The 25,554-nt window shown below is 44.1% G+C and overlaps 1 protein-coding gene across 6 annotated transcripts in view; it reads right to left on the bottom strand.

Moving 5' to 3' along the window:
* KMT2A (lysine methyltransferase 2A) overlaps nucleotides 1–25,554 on the bottom strand; it is a gene marked incomplete at its 5' end in the record, with an annotated part of 42,360 nt that overhangs the window by 13,610 nt on the left and 3,196 nt on the right. For 3 of the 6 annotated variants that reach the window (XR_014227083.1, XR_014227084.1, XM_082297021.1), the window contains 25 exons: nucleotides 174–359; nucleotides 1,012–1,172; nucleotides 1,423–1,501; nucleotides 1,581–1,698; nucleotides 1,986–2,144; nucleotides 2,650–2,787; nucleotides 2,931–3,037; nucleotides 3,351–3,544; nucleotides 4,044–4,117; nucleotides 4,368–4,478; nucleotides 5,225–5,398; nucleotides 5,986–6,170; nucleotides 6,517–6,630; nucleotides 7,386–7,506; nucleotides 8,302–8,397; nucleotides 8,652–8,798; nucleotides 9,947–10,060; nucleotides 10,917–11,045; nucleotides 11,646–11,719; nucleotides 12,335–12,706; nucleotides 13,238–13,302; nucleotides 14,296–14,530; nucleotides 14,887–15,064; nucleotides 16,348–19,013; nucleotides 20,062–20,131. Coding sequence is in view for 4 of the 6 variants with exons in the window: in XM_082297021.1 (XP_082153147.1) it covers nucleotides 174–359; nucleotides 1,012–1,172; nucleotides 1,423–1,501; nucleotides 1,581–1,698; nucleotides 1,986–2,144; nucleotides 2,650–2,787; nucleotides 2,931–3,037; nucleotides 3,351–3,544; nucleotides 4,044–4,117; nucleotides 4,368–4,478; nucleotides 5,225–5,398; nucleotides 5,986–6,170; nucleotides 6,517–6,630; nucleotides 7,386–7,506; nucleotides 8,302–8,397; nucleotides 8,652–8,798; nucleotides 9,947–10,060; nucleotides 10,917–11,045; nucleotides 11,646–11,719; nucleotides 12,335–12,706; nucleotides 13,238–13,302; nucleotides 14,296–14,530; nucleotides 14,887–15,064; nucleotides 16,348–19,013; nucleotides 20,062–20,131 (6,067 nt within the window). The remainder of the gene's footprint in view (nucleotides 1–173; nucleotides 360–1,011; nucleotides 1,173–1,422; nucleotides 1,502–1,580; nucleotides 1,699–1,985; nucleotides 2,145–2,649; nucleotides 2,788–2,930; nucleotides 3,038–3,350; nucleotides 3,545–4,043; nucleotides 4,118–4,367; nucleotides 4,479–5,224; nucleotides 5,399–5,985; nucleotides 6,171–6,516; nucleotides 6,631–7,385; nucleotides 7,507–8,301; nucleotides 8,398–8,651; nucleotides 8,799–9,946; nucleotides 10,061–10,916; nucleotides 11,046–11,645; nucleotides 11,720–12,334; nucleotides 12,707–13,237; nucleotides 13,303–14,295; nucleotides 14,531–14,886; nucleotides 15,065–16,347; nucleotides 19,014–20,061; nucleotides 20,132–25,554) is intronic. The other 3 variants (XM_082297023.1, XM_082297022.1, XM_082297024.1) reach the window with 3 other exon arrangements.

The raw sequence follows: 25,554 nt of genomic DNA, 5'->3' as shown, positions 1-25,554 counted from the left end.
TCTCTACTGTGTATTGTTAGAACTTTCCCCTCCTCAAACTATTGCCATTTCACTGCTTTCTCTAGAAACAGTAAACTAAACACCCCATCCTGAAAGAAGCCAAGAAAGACAGGAACTAAACCAAAAATATTTCCAAAACAAACCTAAATCAAAGTCAACAGGACTAGAAATACCTGCAGAGGGTAACGGCCTAGAGCCAGGAGACCTCTGTGCGGATGGGTAACTTGGCGCCCTGATCCTGGGACCCTTTGAGACCACTGGATAGTAACAGGAACTAGAGGTCTGAGAATGCAAGGGACGATCTGGTGATGGTGGGTTTACAATTTCAGGTGCATTTCGGGTGTCTTTTGGTAGAATTTCTGTTGTTGAAAAAAAGAGAACAACAGTATAAGCCATCACTGAACGCTAAAAAGCTATGATCTGATAAAGTATATACTATTACCATGTTCCACTTGGAGAATCAGGGTATTTGTTAAATAAACACGAAGTCAAAGATGTGACATCAGATAATGTCTGCGTTCTTCTTGAAAGAACGTTTTCAAATACTTGTAGCAATTGCTCAGCTTACACATGAAATTTCACCATGTATTTATAGAGTTTAAGATTCTGTGTTAACAATGACAACGTCTATAAACATTTAAAAAATCTTTCATAGCTTTACCCTTGGATACAAGGAAGCAATTTGGAAATACAGAAGCACAATATAACTATTCAACATTGTACTGAACAACTCCCGTATTACAGACCAACACCAACACTCCAAATACAGTTTGAAATTTTAGATCACTAGAAAATTCTCTGAGTTGTAGACTAGAAACCATCCCTGTAGCAGTGTTCGTTTGGCTCAAGTTTTCAAAGTTAGCAGTAAATCCAGGAGCTTAAAGTCTTAAGATGCTGTAACATGGAAGCCTGAATTGGATTCTAGTCCAAATTTAAGAGATTTGGTTTAGGAGATGCACTATGGCAATACCATACAGAGAATATACTTCTATGAAGTCCTTAAAAGATTACCTGAAAGGGGAACTGGGCTATGGGCAATTGTTCTATTATCATCATGCTCTACAGTGCTGTTGATGTCAGGTTCTACGACCGGAGGTCGGCACTCCATGATTTTGCAGGTATACACACAGCGCTTCCTGGCATCTGTTGTGCTCCAGTACACCCTGGAGCACCTGGAAGATAATTCAAACAAACCAATTTACTCAACAGCTGAGTAAACCTCATTTCTGTTTTAAATTTTCCATTTCTCAAAACTACACTGGCCAAAGCCCTCCTGGCAGAATGCACTGCACACCCAGCTTAATCAGAGATTCCTCAGAAGTGTAGGAAAAGCTACAGTCAATTTTCCCATATGTTACTTCAGTGCTTGTTTGACATGAAATATAATGAAAGACATCAACTCTTGAAACAGCTTATACTCACTGATAGCCAATGGGAAACAACTTATCTTCACAGTCTGAGAGGTCATTCAGAATTCCTAAGCAGTCTATCGTCATTGAACCTGAGCAGAGAGAGGAACAGTTCTGTGAACCAGATTCCAGCACCAAAGGTGGATCAAGCATCCAGAGACTAGATCATACCAATCATCATGTGGATGTTCTCTGGTTCCAAGCCACTAAGAAATTTTCTTCTCAAACTGATCCCTTCAAAGTCCACAAAAACTCTCCTAAGAACTTCAAACCCATTCTCAGGAACCACCTGGAACAAGAACCAACAAAACCACTTGTTAATTAAAGGAACCACCACATGTATGGTACGCAGTTTGTCCTAACTGATGCTCAGTTTGGTCTTTTGGTTTTTGAACTACCACACAGCACCACTTGCCAAACTTCTCTGGGCCAGTTGTATTAGTGACTTCTTTTTAAGAGCACTGTGGTCCAGCCCTTGTTAGCAAGAAACACGTTCAACACGAACTTCTAAAAAGTGTTCATAGTTACAGGCTAACCCCACCCTCAGAGTGTGAGGCAGAGAGTGAAGAATCTTACCTCTCCTTTGATCAAGTCACGATGCCTCTGGCAGTAAACTTTCTTATCGTCCAGAAAGACACAGTTCTTGGCTCGTGAGCACATGAAATGATAGTTACTGGTACAGGAAGTGAGGCAGCAGCCTACTGTGGCGCCTGACTTCTGGCAGAACTCACACCGCTGCAAAAACAAAAACCAAAAAATTAATCCCTTCTAAAACCAGACCACCATTGCTATTGTCAGTCGGGTTTTTTTGGCACAGACAGTTGTTAAGAGTAATGCCTGATCTCCCGCTTCATTGCCACTCCGTTTCACTACAGTGACTCACACACACAAGCGAGACATGGAGGAGGAGGTGAGAGGAAGAAGGATCCCTCACATGGAACAACTTTTTCATTTGTGGACTGGTTCTTCCAGGCCTTTCCCAAACTTTCCTGCTTGTGCTTCATATCCAGTCCTCACATTTGCAAGCTCCACTTGGTCTCCACAATATTTCTGAACCGAGCAAGGATAAAATAACTTTCCAAATACCTTCAGTCAGTTCTATTATATATAGTGTTAAACAAAAACTGCAAGGAAAGGACAGAGAAGAACAAATGCACACAAGGCATCTTTTAGCTGGGCTCCCATCTTGTGATTCTAAATCAGCGTGAAGTTTAACAAAGTGTTCTTTGCTTCTACCCACCAGCTGCTTTCCCCGGATCACAGCCATGTGCACGTTTTTCAGAGAACCATCATCATCTTCAAACACTTCTGCTGACCACAAAGCACAGTTCACATGTGTCCATTCGTTTTGGCCAATATAGAGAAGACGTCCAGCATCCTGAAGAACATAAGGAAATGCTCTTTTCAGATGCTCTAGAAGACACAACAATTCACAAAACCCATCCAGCCTACCCACAGCACCAAATCTACAGCACTGCTTAAATGGGGTCCTACAGAGACGGGCATGGGGCAGATACTCACGTTAGCACTGTCATCACCATATTTCAGGCACAACGCACACTGCCTGTTGTCTTCCACATCTGGAGGTGGGTTCAGTTCAGGACTATCCTCTCTGCTTCCGTCAGAGCCTTAGAGTTAAAAGAAAGAACAGTATTTTTTCTTGAAATTCAGGGAGGCAAAAATTCATCTGGAGGGATTGTCAGTAAGTGAACATGGCAGAAGAGTTTTCAATAGCCAGCTTGGAAAGCAAAGCAGATGTCAGCCTCTGCAGAACCTTCATTCCGGGGGAAAAGAGGTGGGCGCAAAAGCATTCCTGGGTCCAAGTTCGGCTCAGAAACATCTCATATGTTACTGCCTCTGAATGATTTCAGGTCACAGAGGTCTCCAAGACAGCTGCATTTCTGGGTTTGTGATTGGCAATCTTGACATTGGTTCTCTTACCAGAGATGGGAGGTGTAGGAGGATGTAGAGGAGTTGGTGAATCTGGCTCTCCAGGCCCTTTGAGTTTTGGAGCTGGAATGATTTTCTTCATCAGAGGGGGCTGTTCAGTGCGGTTGTTCTCCTCACGCTCCTGCCACTGAGCATAATTATGGTCGAGCGACGGGGGCAGCACCGCATTCGGCAACATACCACTGCTGAGATGCAGCAAGGAGTCAGTGTCACACCTGGCTGCACCAGGGGACCTTATGCCCTGCCTACCAGGGCCTGCCTACCTGACGTCCACCCCCCCAGCAACAACTCCATTAATTAGCTACAGCCCGCATGCCCCCCCCACCAGTTACATCTTAAGGTTAGTGATGTGGCTGTCTGCTTCTTTGAAGGGTAACAGATGCAGGAGGGCTACCCCAAATGGGGGTGTGAGAAGGAGGAGAGGGAAGGAAGGTCAGGACTGACAAGCCAACACACAGTATACCTAGTTCTAAATAAGAATTTCAGTTACTCTGCTTAAAACAAGGAAGTGTGTACAAAACACGGGAATGGGATTACTGTGTAACTTCTTAGGAAAATCTAAAAAGGAAAAGAAAAAGGGAAAAACAGAAATTCCAACCCCACAAACAGGCTCTTTCAATACGTTTTGCTTGGCCAGCTGGCAAACAGCAGGGTGTTGCAGTCAGATAGAAAACAATTACTTACTTGCTTGTTACTTTATTTGGCTCCCAAAATCTGGACTTTTTTACACTGAACCATGGAAAAACACGCTCCATTTGCTAAAGGAAAACAACATCCCATGAGAAAAGTTGGACAACATACCAAAAAATTCAAAGACGTTCAGCCAAGATATACACATGTAAATGCACAACTAGTAACATTTCATTAACATTAACAATTCTGACAACGTATTATTTTATTCCTGGAAAGACCCAAGCAAGGCTAAATGTGGTGGCCCTTTGGACTCCAACATCAACAAGCAGTGGTAGGATACCAAGCAGATTTCAAAGTAACTGAAGGCCAGCTCACCCGAATAAAGAAGGACTTGACCATGCTGTTGGCCTTCTTAATCTCTGGCTGCCCCCCATCAGAATTAATGGCTGCTTGAATTATCTTCACAATGTCATCACTAAAATCCAACTGTAAGAAATCCACAAAACTTCACATTAACAGGATTGTCTTTTGCACAGCTATACCAACCACTAGTTTTTTAAGGCATCAAGTAAACTTTGAGATAACTGTAAGATTGAACCAGAGCATCAACTTAAAAGCAGAAAGGGTATTTGGCTGAGAAGAAACAAGCAGCCCTCTGCATTTGTAAACTGGCTGGCAGAGCTGCTACACCCACAACTGTTCACTTCAGCTGACTGCTGACTGGTTTTAAATACACTAAACTAGCTGTCTCACAAGGATTTGATCAAAATCTGGTGCCAGGACATTTGCCAACCACTTTGCAATATACAGTGTTCCCCAAGATTAAAAATTTTGTAGGAAAAAAAGAGGAAAAGGCTGCTCTCTGCAAAGAGAACTGAACCATGAAGCCTTAGTTTCCAGCTAACCAACTGCAGCAGGGCTATTTGGCCAGGCCTTCAGTCAGAATTTGCATGTTCAGAATGACTTGTCCTGCTTTTATCTACATAAATGTCTGACTAAGAGCAAATTGGGTATAACCAAGTACCACTGCTGGCTACAGAGAGCCCCACAAAAGCATCAATTACTTGTGTCTGGACCAATATTAACCAGCATCAGCCAGATTTTTAGCAGCATGATAACCCACTTCCTTGTTCCTAAAGAAAAGGCTTAAACTGATCAGTTATGAACACCATAGGTGATGAAGCAATTCACAGTGTCTAGTAACAGAGTGGAACATGACAACTTTGACATACCACAGAAGTATAACCTCCTTGATCCATTTTCCTTTTCACTCCTTCCAGATCCAGAGGTTGCTGCTCCTCCTGTTTACTGACTTCTGTTAGAACAGGAGGATCGGGACCCTCAGGAGAGCTTCTGGATGGGATACTCTCTTCTGTCTCAGGATTTAAATCAGGTGGTTTTGCTGCCTGTGAACACCAGCAATGAGACAGAGAGATGTTGACTACTGAAATGCAGCTACTCCTGAAGATACACTCTCAAGCACATTTATTGGCCCAAAGATTCTCGCTAATGTGAAGGAAAGGAGACCAGAGTTCTGAATTTCTATCCGAAATGTAGGGGCAATAATGAAAAGCTCTTAACCAGCTTTCTGCTGAGACCTGTAAGGTGCACAGCAGGACAGAGCCATCAGGCGTAAGGATCAGACTCATTGCTCAGAAGTCTTATTTCTGAATGCGTTATTTCAAGACAAAGATCCTGTTCTTCGGTCAGAAAAGCACCTTCACCATCACAGAGCTAAATCCTCCCATTCCTTGAAGAACTTTACCCTATTTTTCTTTCAGCTTCACAAGCTGTATCACAGATACCCACTTCTCTGCTTCCAAAGGAATCAACAAAAGACAGAAAAAATAGAAATAAATCACAGCACACGTTGTTCCAAGTATGATGCAGACACTTCTGCAGTTTGAGGCACAGCAACACCTCAACAACTCAACTGAGTTCCATGTACACTTCAAGTCAGAGTAACACCAACAGGGCACAGGCCCCAGCTTACCTGTCGATACCGCAGTAAGTGGCTGGTAGTTCTGGAATTCAACAGGGCTGTTAAAACCTGCTTCAAGGAAATCTGCAGCTCCTTTTCCAGTGCCAGACGCCATTCTGCAGGATGCTGCTCTGTACAGTTAATGCAGGTGTACGCAACACTCTCAGGCAAGTTGGAGAGTATCTCATACATTTCATCTGGAGACAAAAGAAGACAAGATAACCATCTGAACTGCTTTACTGAAGGATACAGGGAAAAATCCCTGCCCTGCACTTCCTGCCTAACTGAAACACTTTTCACGTAATAAAAGCCCCTTGTACAGCTAATTGAGGGACAATGCCTTTGAGGAAAGTCCTGTGCTTTCAGGATGTCATTGGTATTAGCACTGGTTTACCTGCTGTCACTCTACAGGTATTTTTCAGGTAGGTCACAACAGGTGAGCATGTTAAAGTAACACTCTAGTAGAAAGGTCCAAGACTTGATTGCTTTGGTCTAATCACTGCCCCATGTTTTTCAGTACTGAGAGGATGAGGTTTTCCTTACCAGAAAGGTTTTCACATTTGGAGTGGACCCAGCGGTCGCATTTCCCACACTGCATCATCTTGCTCTCGTAGTCATCATCATCGTAGCATTTGTCACAGAGAGGACAAAAATTTCCTGCAAACAAAATGGGATCTTATCAGAAGTTTGGGTGCCAAACACACCTTAAAGGCTGTGTGGTTACTCACTGGTTACTTAAAAAGAAAGCAGCTCCGAACACCCCTCCCAGTAAACTGCCAGTACAATCCCCTCTACTATTATGAGGCTACAAAAAATAACTTTGGAAGGCCAACAACTACTTTAGAATTCCATGGCTGGGCAGCCATTTTTTAGGCATGGCGAGACTAACAAAATACTATATTCAAGAGCAAAATGAAAGGACAAAGATGACACATAGGCAAGAAATTAGGTGGAACATTCGAAACTTTCAAGATTTTTCCCCAGAATGCCCTCTGAGGTACAAAGGCATCGTGTACAGCAACTAACACAAGGAACAACCACTTTACAATAGAAATTTTGCTTTTAAATTGCTTTTAAGTCAAAAGTATGTTAAAATGTCTTTTCCTCACCTCAACTGCTACTTGAAACTCTGGGGCAACAAGTGTGCAATAATTCCTTTATATGGCAGAGTGTTTACATGCTGAAAGCCCCAAACTTAAAGCAGTGGTGACTTTGGCGAGCCACTGCACAACCTAAGATCCTGGCTTTGAACTATTACGTGTGCTTTCAGGCTCGACCATAACCAGCCTGCACTGCTGGCTGGACCGTGCCAAGCTCAGGTGCCACGCTGGCCCTCTGCCCACTCACACTGGCTGATTCAAAACCAAGCAGCTGAGGAAGCGCCTGCTGTAAAGAATCACAACTTTATGTACCTTTAGCAAAGAGTTTGGCACAATCATGACACAGGGAGAAGTCATGAGACCACTGTGCATCCCACCCTTTGCCTGGTGTTGTTGATCCACAGCTCTTGCAGCGAACACACTTGGTACATATCTGGAAAATGAATTCATTTGGCAAGAATTACTTGCTTTTATCCAGCAGTTTCTGTGCTTTCAACACATTTCATAATTTTTATTATTTCATAAGTGCAGAGATGTTACCCAACAGAACAAGGAGTTTTAAATGCTGAAACTTTCACTGAGAAGAACCGAGCTCATTTCCTTTATGGTAAGATGGTGATAATGCAACAAGAAAAAACATGACACCAAATCACAGCATAGTTTTTTTGTCCTTCATATTTGCACTGAAGAAAATATCACCTTTCCCTCACATAAAACACACGTAGTTGTGGCAGTTCTTCTGATCTAAAACATAAAGTCCTATTTTAACAGTTTTTAAACTCTGTATATTGTAGAAGGAAACACGTACGAAGTCTTAGAAGCAAATACACTACAGGCACTTGTTTAGAACAAAAGCCTGAAAGACACAAATTAGCACATTAATCTGAATTGTCTCTCAATACCAGTATCAATGGGTTTGTTAACAAGGTAAATGCTTCCATTTTAAAGACCTTCTTCCATGTTATGAGACCATGATCAAAAAACTCCCTATGATCTTATGACTTACTACAACTGAAAAAAGGGGTAATCTCTTTAAAAATTCTGCTTTCTTCAAACATCAACCAACCACCTCACTATCTATTTCCAAATGTACTTTCTGATGCAATAGGCACCTTGCCTTGAAGAGATGAGGAACTGCATCAGAGGAAATCACCTGCAGAGCTCTGCTCCATGGCATTACCATCAGTCAACAAATGAATTACCCAAAAAAGAAATTAAAATCCCTCACCCAAACTTTCTTTTTCTTGGTGGGTTTTGTTGGGTAGTTTGGGCCCAGGCACTCAGGGTGATAGCTGTTTCGGCACTTGTTACACTCCAGCAACTGCTACAAGAATAAGGAAAAAAAGCATTAGTACAGACACCCTGCAAAGGGATGCAAAATTCTGGACTTTGCCATTTTTGACTGGATCCCCCCACTCAGGTCATGAGAAAGAAGCTGCAATGGAGCAACTCAAGAGGCCTCCTCCCCAGCGCACAGAGACTCTGCTCCTGGCACATGCTTGCTGGCCGCCCTCCGGAGCGAGAGGAGCCCTGGGAGCAGTGAGGGTGCTGCTCAGTCACCCAGTGGTTTTGGGGTACCTTGGTGGCCTGGTGCTGTCTCCCACAGACGTGGCAGAACTTGCAGCGACGGCAGCACCAGTTCTCCAGCTGGTCTTCCTGGGGCCGCTCGCTCTCCTCCAGGCAGAATTTGTGGAAGGGCTCACAGCAGACCTGGCAATATACAAACTGCAAGGGGGGAGAGGCAGGTTTTAGCAAAGCAGAAGCTGCTCCATGTTCCCAAACCAGCCCCCTTGTGCTCCGAACTATTTTGAATTCTGCTTTACAACTGACAGGACAAGATTTTAGGAGGGAAACTGTGTATTTCAGGTAAGCTAAACACCGACTGGACACCTCACGCCCACTGGGAGTCTGGTACCCGTTAACTAAGTGCTTTGAGCATTGACAAAGGCCTATAGGGTTCTTCAGGATCTCCCTCCCTCACTTCCTCCCTGTATTACAAGCCAACTGCACCAGAAGACACACTTGGTGCATGAAGTAGGGACATGCAGAGCAAAGAGAGTCTCTCCCTCCGTTCAGTCCACTTTGCCATTACAAAGCTCTTCTAATTTCTCTGTATTCTGTCCAAGGCTGGTCGTATCAGAAAAACAATCATCCTCAGGGCACAGACACCGTAGGCTCACAGGGAACGTGGGAATCATTTGTCCCCTGGGGGCCCCTGACTAAGAAGGGGATGGCTCCATGCCCCACAGGGCCTTCATGGACCTCAAGTGCACTGATGTCCACATCCAGAACTTAACCCCCTTTTCCCCTGCCCAATCATCAGAACCCAGGCCCTCCTAGAGCACTAGCACCACCTTCCCAGGTCAGCTGGTCTGGAGATGCTGAGAAGGCACCTATCTACACCTGGAAATGCATTTAACACATCTCAATCCAGCTCCTTAGGCAGCGCCAGAACCTTTCCAGTCATGTTTCTGTAACAGTTTGCAGCTCTTGGCAGATACAGACGCACCTGGAAAAGTCAATGCTGCCTAAAACCCTTTAGCACCATTGGGCAGTCCTTCTTATTTCAGGTTAAAAGAGAGCAAAGCTGCTGCTTTACACCAGATGTGAGTTCCCAAATTAAGAGACATGGGTGCTCTCAAATATGCTGTTCTTCACAACTCATACACCTCCAAAAAAAGCACCCTTGAAGTTTCCAAACTGATTTTAAATACCTTGCCCGTTAGTATCTTGGGACAAATTCTAGCAAGGACAGATTTACAGGTATTATTTTAATTTCTTCTGGATTAAGGTAATTATAATTTTTATTTATTTATTTTTGTAACAATACAGTGCTGTAATTAAGTCATCAACAGCAGAATACAATGCTTTACCTCCACATGTCCACTGCTGGCACAGAGAAAACACACCACCCTGGGAGTAATAGGTACCGAGGTGACGATGCCTAACCCACCCATCTCCCAAACATTCTCCACTTCACAGTCCTCCTGAAAGTACAAAAGGACACATCACCATGCAGAACAAGGCAATACAACATCAGTACAAATTGCTCACGCGACTGCTTGGTTCTGGGCCTGTGATTAAGATGTCTCAAACTGAAATAATTTGAATGTCTACCTCAGTCTACTTTACAGTGTATTCTGGGAGAGTCACACCTCGGCGCTGTTCCTGCCGAGAGCACTCAGTGGCATGCTAGAGCCTTCCTTCTAGGGAAAGCAAACCTAAGGAACAGGACAATGCTTTTCACAATTGCACGAGTATTACTAAAAATGAAATTTCAAAAGAATTATACTTTATTAAAGCTCCATATTTGTATAAACACTTATGAGATCTCACTATGATCTCCGGTATCGACACTTATAGATGGACTGAAAAATTATTAGGAAAATATTAATTTTTATTATTATTTCAACACTGTTGTTCAAAAATGTACATGATTTATCATTTTAAAACCCCAGATATACCCCAAACGTTGTGAATTACAAGTTACTAACATTTTCCCCAAATCTTGTTGGCTCAAGTTGTGGTAAGGTTTTAAAGTTCCATCTTAATGGAATAATTCTTCATAAACCTCAAATTCTTGCTCATCCTCACACATTGACAGTTAAGGTTTTAAAGCTTTAAGTGTCTCTTCATCCAGTACTCTAATTATAAGAAAAAAAAGGCATAACAAGCTTTTAAGAATCAACCAAGTGACTTGTCATGAGGCTCCTATTTTGCAGTTCCCTCTGAAAGGTACCAGACACACAAACTCAGCAACTACTGCCAGCACTTTCAGAGGACTCTAGTTCCAGTGTCTAGAGCCAAGGGACATTCAAATACTTAAAACACGTTGTCCTCTACCTTGAAATCCACCCGGATTCTGTGGACTCCATCTGTAGGTGGCTTTTGCTTGGAACTGCTGCCATTAGTCAGAGTGCTGAGCAAGTTCAGTGTGCTGCTCTCTGGCTTGCTTAGAGGAGGGGGCTTTTCCTGGTCAAGCAAAGGAGCCTGCATTAATCCCGACTCTGGATGTTACAACTTAACCAGCATTTATATCCAGTAATAATTCACAAACCCCCAAAGCAGCACAAAATTAACAAGTGTTACAAAGCTGCAGGGAAGTGACCATTCTACAAACCATTCCCTAAGAGCATTCCATATGCAATTACAGTCCTAATTCCATGTGCTCTACCATCACATTGTTCTCTCATCAGAGCATGGGCTGGTGTTTTGCTGCAGTGGGGCAGCTCTGGGTATAAACAGGCTCTACTCACTTCTCCCTCAGGTTTACACAAGACAATACTTTTTTTCCACGATCGAGCTATTTCTGAGACAAAGGTAGTTGCATATTTTATGGAAAAGCTAGCCTCCACCCTCCAACACACAAATCTACAAAATAACATCTGAACTGAATCTTAGGCATAGGCCACGTTTTTTGTTGTCCACATACTGCCACATACAAGGGAAAATCTAACATGTTTAAGAACCAAATAAAAAAACCTGCCAAGAGTTAAGCAATACAGTTCTACTTTCTGGACAGAAGTTCCAGGTGCTTGAAATTTTACTGACTGTATAAAAAACAGTATTCACCTTTTCTTTTGGTTTCTGTTTCACAGGGAAAGTTGGACGGGGAGCAATTTTTTTCTGTTTGCTTTGTTCTGTGCCTAGGAAGGGGGGGAAAAATTATGAGTATTTCAAGTAACTAACAGCCACCTGTAGAGAAGAAAAGGGAAAAAAATCAGCTGGGTAATGTGCGATGAGTTTTAGACTAGAATTTTTCCACCTTCTTCTGTGGCTGCACCTCCCCAGCTATGAGCAGTCTCTTTGAGGCAAGACTACAAGAAGAGTTTGCTCTGCTCACAATCTGGAGCACTGTGGGTACAAAGCCACAGAAATCCCAGAGCGACCTGGCTGGTGACTGTTCACGCTGCTCTGCACTACATACAATAGTGGACTATACTTTTGCAGTAAAAGATTACATCCTCCTGGTTTCACATTCAGAATGGGAAGTTGACAGTCTTAACAATACTGAAAACACTCTTCAAGACTGGCACAACTATAAGACTCAGAGTCCCAACCAGGATAGCCATCTTTCTCCTTGCCCTAACATACACTGTGGCTCAATAAAAAGGAAGACAGTTCTAAGCAAAATTTTCAAAATAATCTGCTGAAATTTTAACACACCATAAAGCATTCATCAGATTTAAAATGCACCAGCTTTTAGCGGTATTGTTACTTAACAGGACTCAAACATATCGAGGATAAATAGTCCCATTTACCTATTTCTGGTTGGGGAGTCTGCTTTTTCTTGGGCTCAGAAGTGCTAAGTTTAGGCGCTTCTTTTTTCAAAGGTCCTGAGCTTGGTGGCTGAGAAGGAGAGAGCTGGACTGGCTGGCACATCTGCTTGCCAGTCTTTCTGGTACCAGATGCAGGGACCTGTTTGGGCTCTGACACAGAAACGGAGGAATTCCCATCCTCATGCTTTTCCTCAACAGGCTTACGGGCAGGCTCACTGCTCTTCTTCCCAGAATTGTCTTCTCTTGGTACAACAGCCTGAGGAGTTTGTTTCTGTCCAGAGTCCAACTGGTTTTTTCCAGAATGGCTTTCTTTCTTCTCATTTGTCTTGGATTTCTTCTCTTTCTTTTTTGCAGCTAAGAAAAAGAAGCACAGATAAAGCAACACAGACAAAATGGTGTGACTTCAAATGATCTGCTGCTCTTTTAAAACAAGGATACAGACACTTTGATTCAGAACTTTGTCATTCTGTCATACAAAAGAAAAAACTGTACTCAAAAAATAAACTTGGCTTATACTTCAATCCATGTTCTCTCACACCTTGGGCCCCTATTTTGCAACAGCAATAAGCAACACCCTCCTGCAATAACACAGATTCAGAGCTGAGAGCAGACTCTGCGAGGAAGGAAAAGGAAGCAAAAGGAAGGAAGCAAACCAGTCCAGTCAGCACCAGTCCAGTCCAGTGAGAGACACTGGGGTGTACAATGTCTGTCAGTACTCACATCTCTCCTGCCCCTTGCACCTGCCACCAACAGTGCAGGCAGGTTGGCACCCTGCAGAATAACCTTTATAAGCTCAGTGTAGCCACAACAACAGCACAGAGAGCAAAACCTACGAAACGAAAACTTCTGTCTTGTGCTATATGCAAGGCAAATCTTTCAGCCTACCTTTAGCTTGCTTCTGGAGATAAGCTTTTGAAGGCATCCACTGTAGATTCTGACATTTCCTCATTCTAAGAAGAAAGAACATGTCATGAAATCAGAAGAAAGATGCAGACATTAAGAGGGCAGTCCATAAATACTCAACATCAAAAACTGAAAATAACATTACCAATACACACACTACTTTTGTTCAGACAAAACTGAATACTCTTGGAGTGAGACTGGATTAGGGGACCAAGTTTTTTGCTAACCTGATTCAACTTTATTCCCTATTTGTCTTATGCTTGGCATATACTGTCTTCTGTAGATTGGGCCAGGATTTGTTTCCTCCTCCATTCCTGCAGCAGGGCTCGTGACTCTGAAATCCAGCAGAAAGCCTGGGCAAAGCTGCTGAGAGCAAGACTCCTTCTAGTCTGCAGAGTGTTCTCACACAGCAATTCTCACAGCAAGTCTTTATAAATAGCTCTTATACCACAACAATCTACTGGTGCCACTTTAGCTGCTGCCTTTTCAGATAGATTATCTAGTCTGGTAAAATCAATTTAATACAGCAATATAAAAAACAAAAAGGTTCAGTCTAAGTGATCTGTATAAAAAATGACAGAAGAAATCAAGGAAGAATGGCATTTCTTAATGATATCCAGAGACACCTTTGATATACAAAGTGTATATAAGCTAAATAAACACCAGCTTGAAAACACAAGCTCTTCATGAATGCAGTTTGGGAAAATAAGAGAAATATTTACGTGCACATTGCCTTCCTTGCAAAATCCTGTACTACCTAACAAAAGCCACAGATCCCACACCGAACAATTCTCAATACTCTGCCACTTTCATTAAACTGAGGAGAATAAACCAGAAGTGAACTCCAGAGAAAGAGCTCTGAATTGTGGTTTAGAGTCTCAAACTGTTTACAGTCCCTTGCTTTGATCCAGCCTCAGCCCAGGTCAAGCTCAGTCCAAGCCCATGACACAGGGCAAATCTGCTGTTCCTGGCCCAGTGTGTGAGTACACTTATCCCACTCCGAGCACGGATTAGCTCAACAGTCTCTCAGACACACTTACTTGCAGCACTGCTTCTTTATATTGCGCCCACCAAACTTGGGTTTGTCTAGACAGTTAGTGCAGACACCACAGTCCTCTGGAACCTGACAGCCCGAACACTGCCCGCAGCGCCTGGAGCGCCGGCCCTTCTTCACCGGAGGTTCTTGCTGTGCCTTGTTTCTGGTAACCGGCTTAATGGGCTTGATAGGTGGAGCAAGAGGTTCAGCCTCTTCTGAGCCAGCTATCGATGACTTATCTACCAAAAGAATATTTCTAATGTGAATTTGCTGATGTCAAAGAATGTTTCAGGAGTGTCTAATTTAGCCCATGAAGCCTAAGTTCATCTGCAGAGCCACACGGATGCATGTGATTCTGTGTATACACATGTGCACACGCCCCTCAGCAGGACACAGGTTTGGTGCAGAACACACGTATTTAACACAGTTCCTAATAGCTTAAAGGATTAACCCTGTTTGAGTGGCACTGTAACAGAGAGCCCAGAGATCTTTAACATACTTTCCCTTGTTAATCACTTGAAGTCCTCATTTTAAGCAGTCAATAGAAGCTGACTCTGTATGGACCCACAGATGAAAACTAGAAATCCTAACTCACCATCATTCCCCATGGAAGACAGTATCTTCTCCCGCTCTTCCCACGGTAAGGCACTCAGAGTGGGCATGTCATCAGGAAACACTGCTCGCTTGCGGCCCAGTGCAACAGCTGCTCTCCTGCACACATGTTTTATTCGTGGTCCTCGGACTGACGTTTCTGATGAATCACTCTCTTGCCCCTAGATTTCAGAACATGAGAGCAGACAGTATTCCTAAGAAAGTTACCAAAATGAGGCTGAGAAACATGTAATGGAAACTTCTAAGCAAATTATATCTTAGCTTGCATTTTGTAAGAATCAAGATAAAAACAAAGACTCTGCCTTCCGAGCCTCAGTTATCCAAGAAAGGATAAATGCAAGAGAACAAAAGGTTTGACTCAATTAGAATTACAAGGTAAGTCTCTATCCACTACAGGAAAGCCGACTTGCTCATGAAGCCATGTTATCAAGACACCGACATAAAAAAAATCAAGAGTCCACTGGAACTGAAGCGGCACCTAGTGCTGACTGATCCAGCAGAAGCCAATAGTAGATGAGGCTGTCTGAGAGCTTTGCACCTGCTGATGTTTCAGATGAGGAGGTTGGGTTTACTGAGGTGCTAAACAAATGGAGTATCTTAGTGCAATTTTCCATGTTTTCCTAAGATTCTGGAATCTCTCCCACTGAAAGAACTGTCCCAAGCAAGCAACTGTGAGAGTCTGGGATTCTGCTATACCAGGCCAGTCATACAGATGCATGGGCGTCTTCATTTCAGAGACAAACAGCTGAAGGCTTCTCTATTTGAAGTATGTACTAGTGATTTTCAACACTAGTGCCGCTACAAAAAGCAAACATTTAAATAAAAAGTGTTCCCTGAAAACGTATCTCACCTCCCTTTCTGGCAGGTAAAGAGGACTGCAGAAAAGGGTGGTTTTGGGGTGGGGAAGAGGGAAAAGAGGAAAGTGGTAGGAAGCAGTTCCCCAAATCACATGCAAAATTCCAATGGATTTTCCTCCCTTCCATAAGTCAGAGATCACTGCATAAAGTTAAAAAACAGAGAGAAAGATCAAGGAACAACTTTCTCTTCAGAAGCCAGCTTTACACTTGAGGACGGTCCCCGAGAAACATCGAGGCCAAGACAGACACTGCATTTTGCTGGAACCACACTTTTCAGAGCAAGTACTGCTCTAGATAATTGCTTTGCTTAGATTTATTCAGAGAAACCCAATAAGCAGCTATGCTGTACTGGTCTCCAAAATGCATGCAGCTCCCCTCTGAGCTGACTACACAGCAGCTCCCTCTTCCCCTCAGCTTCTGCCCAGGACTCCTTATTTTCGCATCGTTTGCCATCTGTTGCACTAACAGCTGCTTAGCTTGGCACATTAATTCTTCACGCTCAGTATACAAAAGCTACTTGTGACTTTCAGGACAAGTTCAAAGTAAGATGCACTCTAGCAAAAAACCCAACTTGGAAAAAGGAATACCTGTGCTTTTGGCTGATCTGCTTGTTTGAGGGACTTGCTCTTCTCAATCTTGTACAGCTGGGCTTTTGCCTTTTTCAGAAGACTGGCTACCCTCTTGTCAGTCATTGGCAGTTTGTCTGCTTGAGCCAACATAGAACTGATGGAGGAAGCAGAATGTTTAACAGTGCTTGATGAAGGAGCAGAAAGACGCAGAGCTTTTTCCTTCTCCAAAGATGGCACGGTGGGGCTGAGGTCCAGGTCTGATTTGTCCAGCCCCCCTCTACCTTTCTTGGATGTTTTGGTTTTGACAGCTGCCATATCTACCAGAGCAGCAGTGGAAATGTCTGTCACGGGATCTACTGCTGTAGACTTCTTCCGCCCGGCAGTTTTTTTGGCAGACGATGATGCTGCAGCATCTTCACTGGCTTTTTCTTTGGGCATTTTACCTACAGGAAACAAAGCAGCGCTACTCTGTATTTCTGACCCTTTTCTCCTTTTCTCTTTCCTTGACTCCCGTTTGTTCTCCTTTTCTCTCTCTCTGTCTTTCTCTCTGTTCTTGTCCTTCTCCAGGCCTTTGTCAGCATCTTTATCTTTGGAGAGTTCTTCTGCTGTCCTGTCCTTGTTTTTGCCTCTCTCTGTCTGGGGACTTGATGTGAACCAGGGGAAGAGAGGAGTAGGGCTACCAGATGAGAAAGGCTCTGCTGGAGTGCTTGTCTGCTTCCTTGGTCTCTGGCTTCTTTCTGCTGATTCCCCAGACTGCGATAGGGAATGGGAGGGAAAAGTAAAAGTTGAATTTAAGGCACTAGTGGCAAGAGAACTAACTGAAATACTAGTTAATGAGGAAGAGACAGAAGACTGTGGGGTGAGAGTTGTCAGGTCAGAGGTACTAAGCCTTCCGCTCCTCGTCCTCATGGAGTGCGAAGGAGATCTGGGTTCTGATCGGATGGGGCTGAACGCTTTCCTCTTCCGTCTCCGAGAGGACGTGCCTGTGGCAGAGGTCCCCGTAGTGGCGCGACCGACTGATGAGGGCAAGGTTACAGACTCGAAGATCCGGGAGTGGGCCTCACTTGGTGTGAATCGTGGTGCTCGCAGCAGAGGACTCCTCTTGTGCATATCAAACCTGGCTCCAGAGTGCAGTGAAAAGAGACGAGTGGGAGCTGTCGCACCTGGTGTTGAGAAGCCAGATGCAAAGCCAACGTCCTCCGGTGTCAGCGGCGGGGGTCTGAAGTTATCAAATATCGGTTTGCGAATAAGACCCTCTTTGGCATACTTTGCTGATGAGAAGTACTGTGGCTCTGACCTGGAATGTTTCAGGGAGGTCCACCTAAATGTTGGCTCTCGCAGAATCGACTTTCGCTTCTCTTGCATTGGCGCAGCAGAAGCAGGGAGAAAGGGTGAGGCTAACGGTATGGTTGGAGGCATAAGCCAAGGGGTATGGTCTGAGATGCTTGAAGCAGGCTGCAGCGGTGGCGGGGGAGTGAGCAAAGGGGGAGGAGGAGAGGAGGAGGACTGCTGCTGCGGCACGCTTGGTAAGGCTGACAGCTTTTTTGCAGTCCTCTGGCCAAAACTTCTTTCTGTTATCGAAAACCTTCTGTTTCTCCTATCACCGTTATCATTTTCAGGGGACTGAGAAACAGGCAGGGGAGTGTGAACTTCTGGAGTATTGCTTCGCTCCTCAGAAAGCATCTGCATCTCCTCAGAAGCCTGGGAGTCTGTAGATGTATCCACGCTGGGGCTGCTGGACCGTGAGGAATCTGAAGACATCTGAGACGAATGCTGAGAAGCAGCACTGGACTTTTCACTGGAGCCACAAGATGTAGCGCTAAACCTGCTGTTTGGTGTGGATTCTAGTCTGGATATTTTAATAGGAGGATCGTAGTCTTCATCCTCAATAAACCGTTTGGGTGTTTTGATAATCCGTGAAGAGATCGCACTCACAACTGGCATGATGAACTGTCGAATATTTTTGAGCTGGGTTCTCCCCTTCCTGCCCTGCAGTTTGGCTGCTTCTTTCTCAATCTTTTTTTGTGCTCCCTTTTTAGCCCTCTGCAAGAGTTGCTTAGCAATCGCAGCATCCGTCCTCTTGGTGGAAGGTATAATCCTAACGGGTTTAATCCTGCGTGGACTCTGTCTGATAGCAGCCTTCTCTTCCTTTGTGAGAGGCGGTGTGCCATCCTTTTCTTTGCGAATCCTCTGGGGTTTCTCCAGCTGTGAGTTTATGACTAAAGTTGAGGAAGTCTTTAAACGTTCAGAGGACGGTGGCCTGCCTCTCCTGCGCACAATCTGAACACTCTTCCTCCCAATCTGAAGTTTTGCCCCAGGCTTAAATTTAGATTTCAGTGGGGAAAGCTTACTAGTTCTTAATTTCTTGATTTTAGTTGCTTGCTGAAATGTAGTGGATGGTGATCTCTTGATTTTTTTCAGACTCTCTTTTTCTTCTTTGCTGCCCTTCTGAGTGTCCGATGTGTCCTTCTCCTGTGACAATTTGAACTTCACACTTGTAAGTGTTGGAGGTCTTCCTCGTCTTTTTTCCCCACTCTTCGACTCCTTCTTCTTTACTTTCTCCATGGATGTGGTTTCAGATTTGCTTGAAGGGGAACACACTGATGAAGAGTCTGACAGTACAGCTGAACTTCGGTCAGAACTGCTCCGGGGCCTCCCACGAGGTTTCCGCGGACTAGATTTAACTGAGAGGGAAGTAGAGAATACAGGGAACATATTAAATTTCTCCAAGTGTGAGATAAGCACTATCCAGGTCACACAAGTATATACTCAGTATCAGTCATGCTGCCCATATGTTGCCAAAATGCCTCAGATAATCAACAAATAAAAATAGTTTTATCACTACATGTATAGAGTACATGTAGTGTACTTCCCAACAAACCTCTCTTCCCACATAAAATACCACACAGATAACTTGTTTAAAAATGCAAGTTTGTCTTTTCCCAACAACTACATATGCAATGGCACAAGCCCAGTACCAACCTCATATTGGGAAGGAGCAATAATTCTCAAGGGCACATGCCACCTTTTAAACACATTAATTTTTTTTTTAAACAGAGCACAGCTGGTTGAAAGGAAAAAAAATCCTTCTTTTCAAGTGCCATCCATCTGCACTGCTAAGGGAGAGGTCAAGAGAGCAAGACCAACAGGAGGCTGACATAAGACAATTTGCAAAACACTGGTTTAGTTTCGAAGCACAGTTAATACTTGGCATTGACTTGGAGCCATCAAGCACAAGACTTGATTACTCACCTTGATCAATGCATTTCACTGCACCCTCACCAAGCCCAGCTATTTCAGTTCTGGATCTGCCCTTGTGCTAGCAAGGCGCTCCACCACAGTTTGCTGTTGAGGCCAAGCTGAGCAGATGATTATGGTGGCAGAGCAGAGTGCTCTGGTGAGAGCATTTATTGACAATAAGGCAACAAGGAGTCTACTGAAAGATACTGAAATAGCCAAACCAGTTTCAGACCATTACTGTTAAATAGCTGCCTCTCCAGAACACTGACATGAGGTTTCAAATACTGGTTTATCGGTATAACTCTTTTACTCAAAGTTTCCCTGTTCCTTTATAGATCAGACACAGAGAATCCAAAACTAACTGCACTGAATCTAAAGACTGGTGTGACTTTTATGGTGGATGAGATTTGGTGGAATAAACACGGGAGGCACAGCAAAACTATCACAAAAGAAAACAGAAAGTCAACACCCAATCCTGCAACTTGAACTTACCTGTGGGGGACCTGGTGGGACTTCGTACTTTGACTTCTTCATCTGAACCAAAACCTAAAAACTGTTCATCCTGCAATGAGAAAGAGGATGGAAGTTTGAGGACGTGAATATTAATGTTGAAATGAACTCCACTGTGATTGAAGCACAAAAGGATTCTAGAGGATTTTTCTTCCCCCAAAAAGATACTGGCATTTTTTCTTCTAACAAACAATTGCTAAAAAGGAAATAAAACTTTCATATACACATATACAGCAACTACAGTTTATAGCTATGGAACAACCAAAAAGAGTTACAGGAAAACAAAGGATAAATATATACACAAACAAACCCTTAATGCATAAAATCTGCTGCTCATATCAAACAACAAAGCTTTCCTCCTGTAAGCTATTATTCAAACCACCCTAAAGACACATTCCAGCAAAAGAAATGTTTCTGTGTTTATTATTCTAGTACAAATGTAGCCCAACTTCCTGCAAACTTATGCAAATCCTCTCTTTTTAATTCACTGATGAAAACCTGACCTGCTGGGAAGCTCCTCCCTCTGAAAGAGGCATGAGGTTAAAGGCTCGCTGTCCCCACTGAGGCAGGTGTGTCAGGGAGTCTGTAAGTGTCAATCCAGTTCATGTGCCACCCAAATGTGTGGCGACATCTTTTTGTTTATATGTCATTCCACCTTTCCTAATCCATTTTCACCTCAAGTATTTATGTTGGCCAGTCTTAACTTTCCTATGAACTTTGGAAACAGAGATGCCACTTGTTGCTCTTTTTTTCAAAGCACTGTGTAATGTGGCCACTAAGCTTTGAGAAGGGCAGGCACTGCAAGAACAGTATCCTGCAAGTGAAAAGGGACAAGACTGTGAAAGGACAAGGTGAGCTGCACAAAGAAATAACACCATTTCTTTGTGTTCTGCCTCATCTTTTTTTACACGGAATTCCTACTTCATCTACTTACAGGGAAGATCAGGAAGAGGATCTCGGCTACTGACACTGCAGTCTGGCAGACCCACACCTGCGTCTACAGGAGAGTCACGATGTGATGAAAAGCAGCAAGGCTTTAGACCAAAGTATTTCTCAAAATTTTCTGCCTGGTTTGTGTCTGATGAGTCCCAGTGTAAACAATTCAAACACAGTATGCTCTGACCAGGTGGACATCCAGGTTCTCAATGCAGATAATGCTCTGGCCAGTTAAATACATTATGTACCCCCTTGGGCTGCAGTTAATCACTGTAAGCCATCACCAGCACATACACCTGCTGGAGCACGGGGTGGCCCTGTCCCTCCTCCCATCCCTGCTGCCTATCTGCTATTTGCACTTGCAGCAAAGATGACATGAAAACCAGAAAAAGCAATGATAAAGCAGCATAAAAGAAATAAAATGATGCCACAAGACATTGCTTCTGCCTGAGGCACTTTGCATCACACAGAACCCCTGAAGGCCATTCCCAGAAAGGGAGAAGCTACTGCTTCCAAAGTTCAGTCCTGCAGCACTGCAACCAGAGCAAGAGCAGCTGTGGGAGTGCCCAGCTGCCCGCTCCCAGCACTGCGGATACACGGCCCCGTCACGCCTGCCTGCTGCTCCAGAGCACGTGGGCTACAGCAGGATGTAAACACTGCTGTGCGGAGCAGCACTGCCTTTGTGGGCGTGGGCAGGGAAGGGGTCCCCAGCCCTGACAGGGGGAGAGGCTGTCAGCAGAGACAGGTGTGGGCTGAAACCCAGAGAAGGCACAGAGAAACAACAAGTAACTAAGAACAGTCAGGTTTAGAAACACTACAGGATCAGCTGCTCACCCTGTGCAATTTCCTGACTCGCACTGGCCTCCAAGTTCCTATGGCTGCTACAGATCTTTTCTTCATTTTGTTATTCTGGGTCCTACAGTCATTATTATTTTATCTCTGACTACTAAACCGGTACTCGCCATATTCTTGACAATCACCTGCCATAATCCACTATTAGAACTTGCACTATTTTCAAACTGAGCTCTGTTATCTTACTTTTCCAGTGGGATACATTAATTCTGGTTTTGGCCCAATAGCCTGGGAATGATAATTTTTTCCATTTCTTACCAAGCAGTCACCAGAAGTGTCTACAGCAAAAAGGCTCCTTCCACAAAACGGTCACTTTTGCTTCATTTACAACCACAAGTAGTATGACCAATATGTCACTTGTGTTTGCTTGTTCGGTGACATTCCTGAGTGTATTGGTGACCTCAAAACGGTTGCTGTCACTACCTGAGAAGGCAACCCTGTGACCTGTCAGAGAAGATCAAGAAAGCCACTAAGTACCACTAAGCATGTGCCAGGCTAAACCATCCAGTTGGCCATCACATGCCAAAATGCAGCTTTGAGGCAAACTAGGCAGAACAGCCTCCTTCCAGTTTTTCAGAAATGACTATAAACATGACAGATGGAGAGTGATTAAAAACTGTAAAGATTTTAAACGTGGCCTCATTTACCTGGAAAAGAATAATGCAATGCAAAAAAGGCCACTCAGGATTATAAATTAAAGGATGAGGGAAGGCTTGCCTCGTGCCAGACATAAAGACTAACCAAGTAAGCATAGGATGATCTCTCTGTGGGCTACACAGCTTCCATGTACATCTCCCACTCAAACGTTACACTATCCCAACTGGGTTCAACCTCAGAGTTGTGCACAGATGAAGGAGGACTCTTCCTGAAGTAACCCAGCTACCAAAGAACAGAGAAGTTGCAAGCAGATATTTATCACAATGTTCTTGAGCAGTATTACTTTTGAAACACTTTCCAATTATACATCTCAGAGGAAAATCCACCTTCAAAGGAGAAACTATCCTGCAGACACTAACTGATGTTCTGATCTCTGTCCAAGGAGTAACAGTATAAACCACACCACTATGGATCTGTACAGTTGCATCGGACTGTCACCAGCACTAAACCAGCAATGCAGCCGCTCCAATCAGCACCTGAAAAATTTTATTTTACAATAGAGTCACCTGACCAGTGCTGTACTTCCCACTCCCCATCTTGGGCTTGGTCCCAGTTAGACACCACCTCATTTTCTTGGAAAGGGATAAGCTATTTTTAGAAGCTCATTCAGATGCCTACTTAGTGACTGCAGCACAATATCTACCAGACTCCTCTGCTTTCAGCAGAGTAAACACCCTTGGAGGCTGGCAGTTAGTAACCCCAAGACAAACATTGGGTGTTGGGAGACGAGCGGAGCCCACTGGGAGTTCAGGGAGATGCTTCCCAAGCCATTACTTGTGATGCAACTTCAATAATAAACAGCTGAGCACTTGGGGTGACCGTTATGCACCAACTCAGATGAGGGGACATTCGTCCCTTCATTGTTTAATTCAACGAAAGCTCTGACCAGGAGCGACTCACAGACTTTGCTGGGGCTTCACCTCGGAGCAGCACCGACCTACACAGAACATCCTGAGAGCACAGAACAGCTCCTGACCTGGTCACCTCCACATGACAACCCCCAAACTACACCACTGCAGCCATACCCTCAGGCATCACCCATGGCAATACAATGGTGATTAGGGCTGCAGCCTCCAGAGTCCAGTTTTTTTAGAATTAGAAAGAATATGTTGCTCTTTACGGGGCTGAGGCTCAGGGTGGGTCTGTTACAACTGTGTTACTGAGCACACAGATCTGTTTTGCCAGAGTCCCGGTCCCAACCTGGATGAGAAATTCTGATTTATGCTTTCCAATCTGAACACAGAGGAATGCTTATGAGAACACCCAAGACACTCTCATTCTGGCCACAAAGAGCTTTCAATAATACCACTTCCAGGGAAGACAGTCAGTCAAACCACTACCTAGAAAGATCCAGCTTGCAGATGGTGAGTAAAAAGCTCTAGAGCTGCTGTATGGATGCATAAAAAAAGTCTTTTGTGGTGGTCAACTCATCTTTCACTCCTAAACATATTTCCTAAAGAAACAGTACTGAAGTCAAACTATGCTCTGTTGCTCAGCCTGGGGGGAACAGCTAACCCCACTCTAGGAATTCTGTGGTATTCTTGAGACGTGATGAACCACTGACTTAAGGAGTTACCCATTCTCTTCCCTTGTCTCCTCCAACACGGTGCTGTGAAACCTGCAGTTCAGCACTCTGATGCTAATACAGAAGTGATTGGTCAAGCACTGTTGCAAGTCTGTCCCAGGAGCTTTCCAGATGAAGGAAGCGCAATGTCCAAAAGCCCCTGGAACAAACTCATCAGTGCACTGCTGCTGCTCTGAAGTTGCCTTACCTGCCCACTGCTGGTGCCAGTGGGGCGAGCCACACCACTTTTCATTTGAAAACAGCTTCCCAAACTCCTAACAAACTTCCCCAAACCACTCCTCTGAGGGTTTGGAGCACTGCAGAAAGCTGACCAAACAACAGAAATGGAAACATCACCAAGATGGTTAAAACATACTTTTATTTTCACACATCTGACAAAGCAGCACCCAATTCTTCAGGAACGGAAAGTGCACGAAGGAACCTCCATCTCTTGGGCCATGATCTGCATCATCCTCACCACGTGCCTCTTGTTAGATATCAATACCTGCAGCAGTCCCCTCCCTGTTCACGTGCAGTGACCACCTTACCCATGACAGGAAAGGCTCTACACCTCCAACTCACACATTAAACACTCAAGCATTTTGACAGCGACCATTCAACCTAGCACTAGGAGAGGAAATTTTGAGACAAACAGAAGAAATTATCTGTACTTCCAGCTCAGGCATGACCCTGGTGGCAGTATGGAAGCTACTCCTTATCCCCAGGACATGTATCTAGTACCATTTCCAACATGCCAGCCACTGGTGAACATCCACAGCTCCAACATTCATGTCATAAAACATTACACCCCACATATAATTAAAGCAGTGCTACCAGGGACACCACCATCACCACCACATCCTACTGCCAAACTCGAGCTTCTGCAACTCTCAGCCAATACAGACTTATAGAGGTAACTGTCAGCATGCATCCAGCACACTCTCAACTTTTATGTCCCAAAGCCTCAATCCCACTTCAGAGATGGACATGGAGCTCTAAACTGACAGGCAGAGCAGATATTTAACAAGTACGTCTAGGCTTCTTTTATGCCAAATATTGACATAATGAATCAAGAAAACTCAACCAAATTTTTCTTATTCCTACAATGCCACTCACACCAAGCTGAAAGGTCAGCACACAGTACAAACACTACTGTTCAACCAGTTACAGCTTCACTGTGCGAAAAGTCCCCCCAGCAACTCTTGCGGTGTTAAAATCAAGTATCAGAACATGCCTCCTTTAATGTGAGCTGGTTTCGAGATAACTCAGCGCAACACTGAGCTGCAGCAGAAGACAAGGGCTTGTACAAAGTGACCTGAATCTGAGGAGGATGCCCTGACACCCCAGAATTCAGGTACCTTTTAAATGAGAAATGCATCCTGCTATGTACTACAAAACTGCCAAGAAGACACAGGAAAGACTGAGTCTAATACTTGTTATAGACAACATTTCTCCTGCATCTAACT

This window comes from Coloeus monedula (assembly GCF_965178545.1).
Source record: "Coloeus monedula genome assembly, chromosome: 25".
In the NCBI taxonomy this organism is placed as follows: domain Eukaryota; kingdom Metazoa; phylum Chordata; class Aves; order Passeriformes; family Corvidae; genus Coloeus; species Coloeus monedula.
Note: the sequence above shows the minus strand (reverse complement) of the source record. Positions and strands in the feature narration are given on the sequence as shown.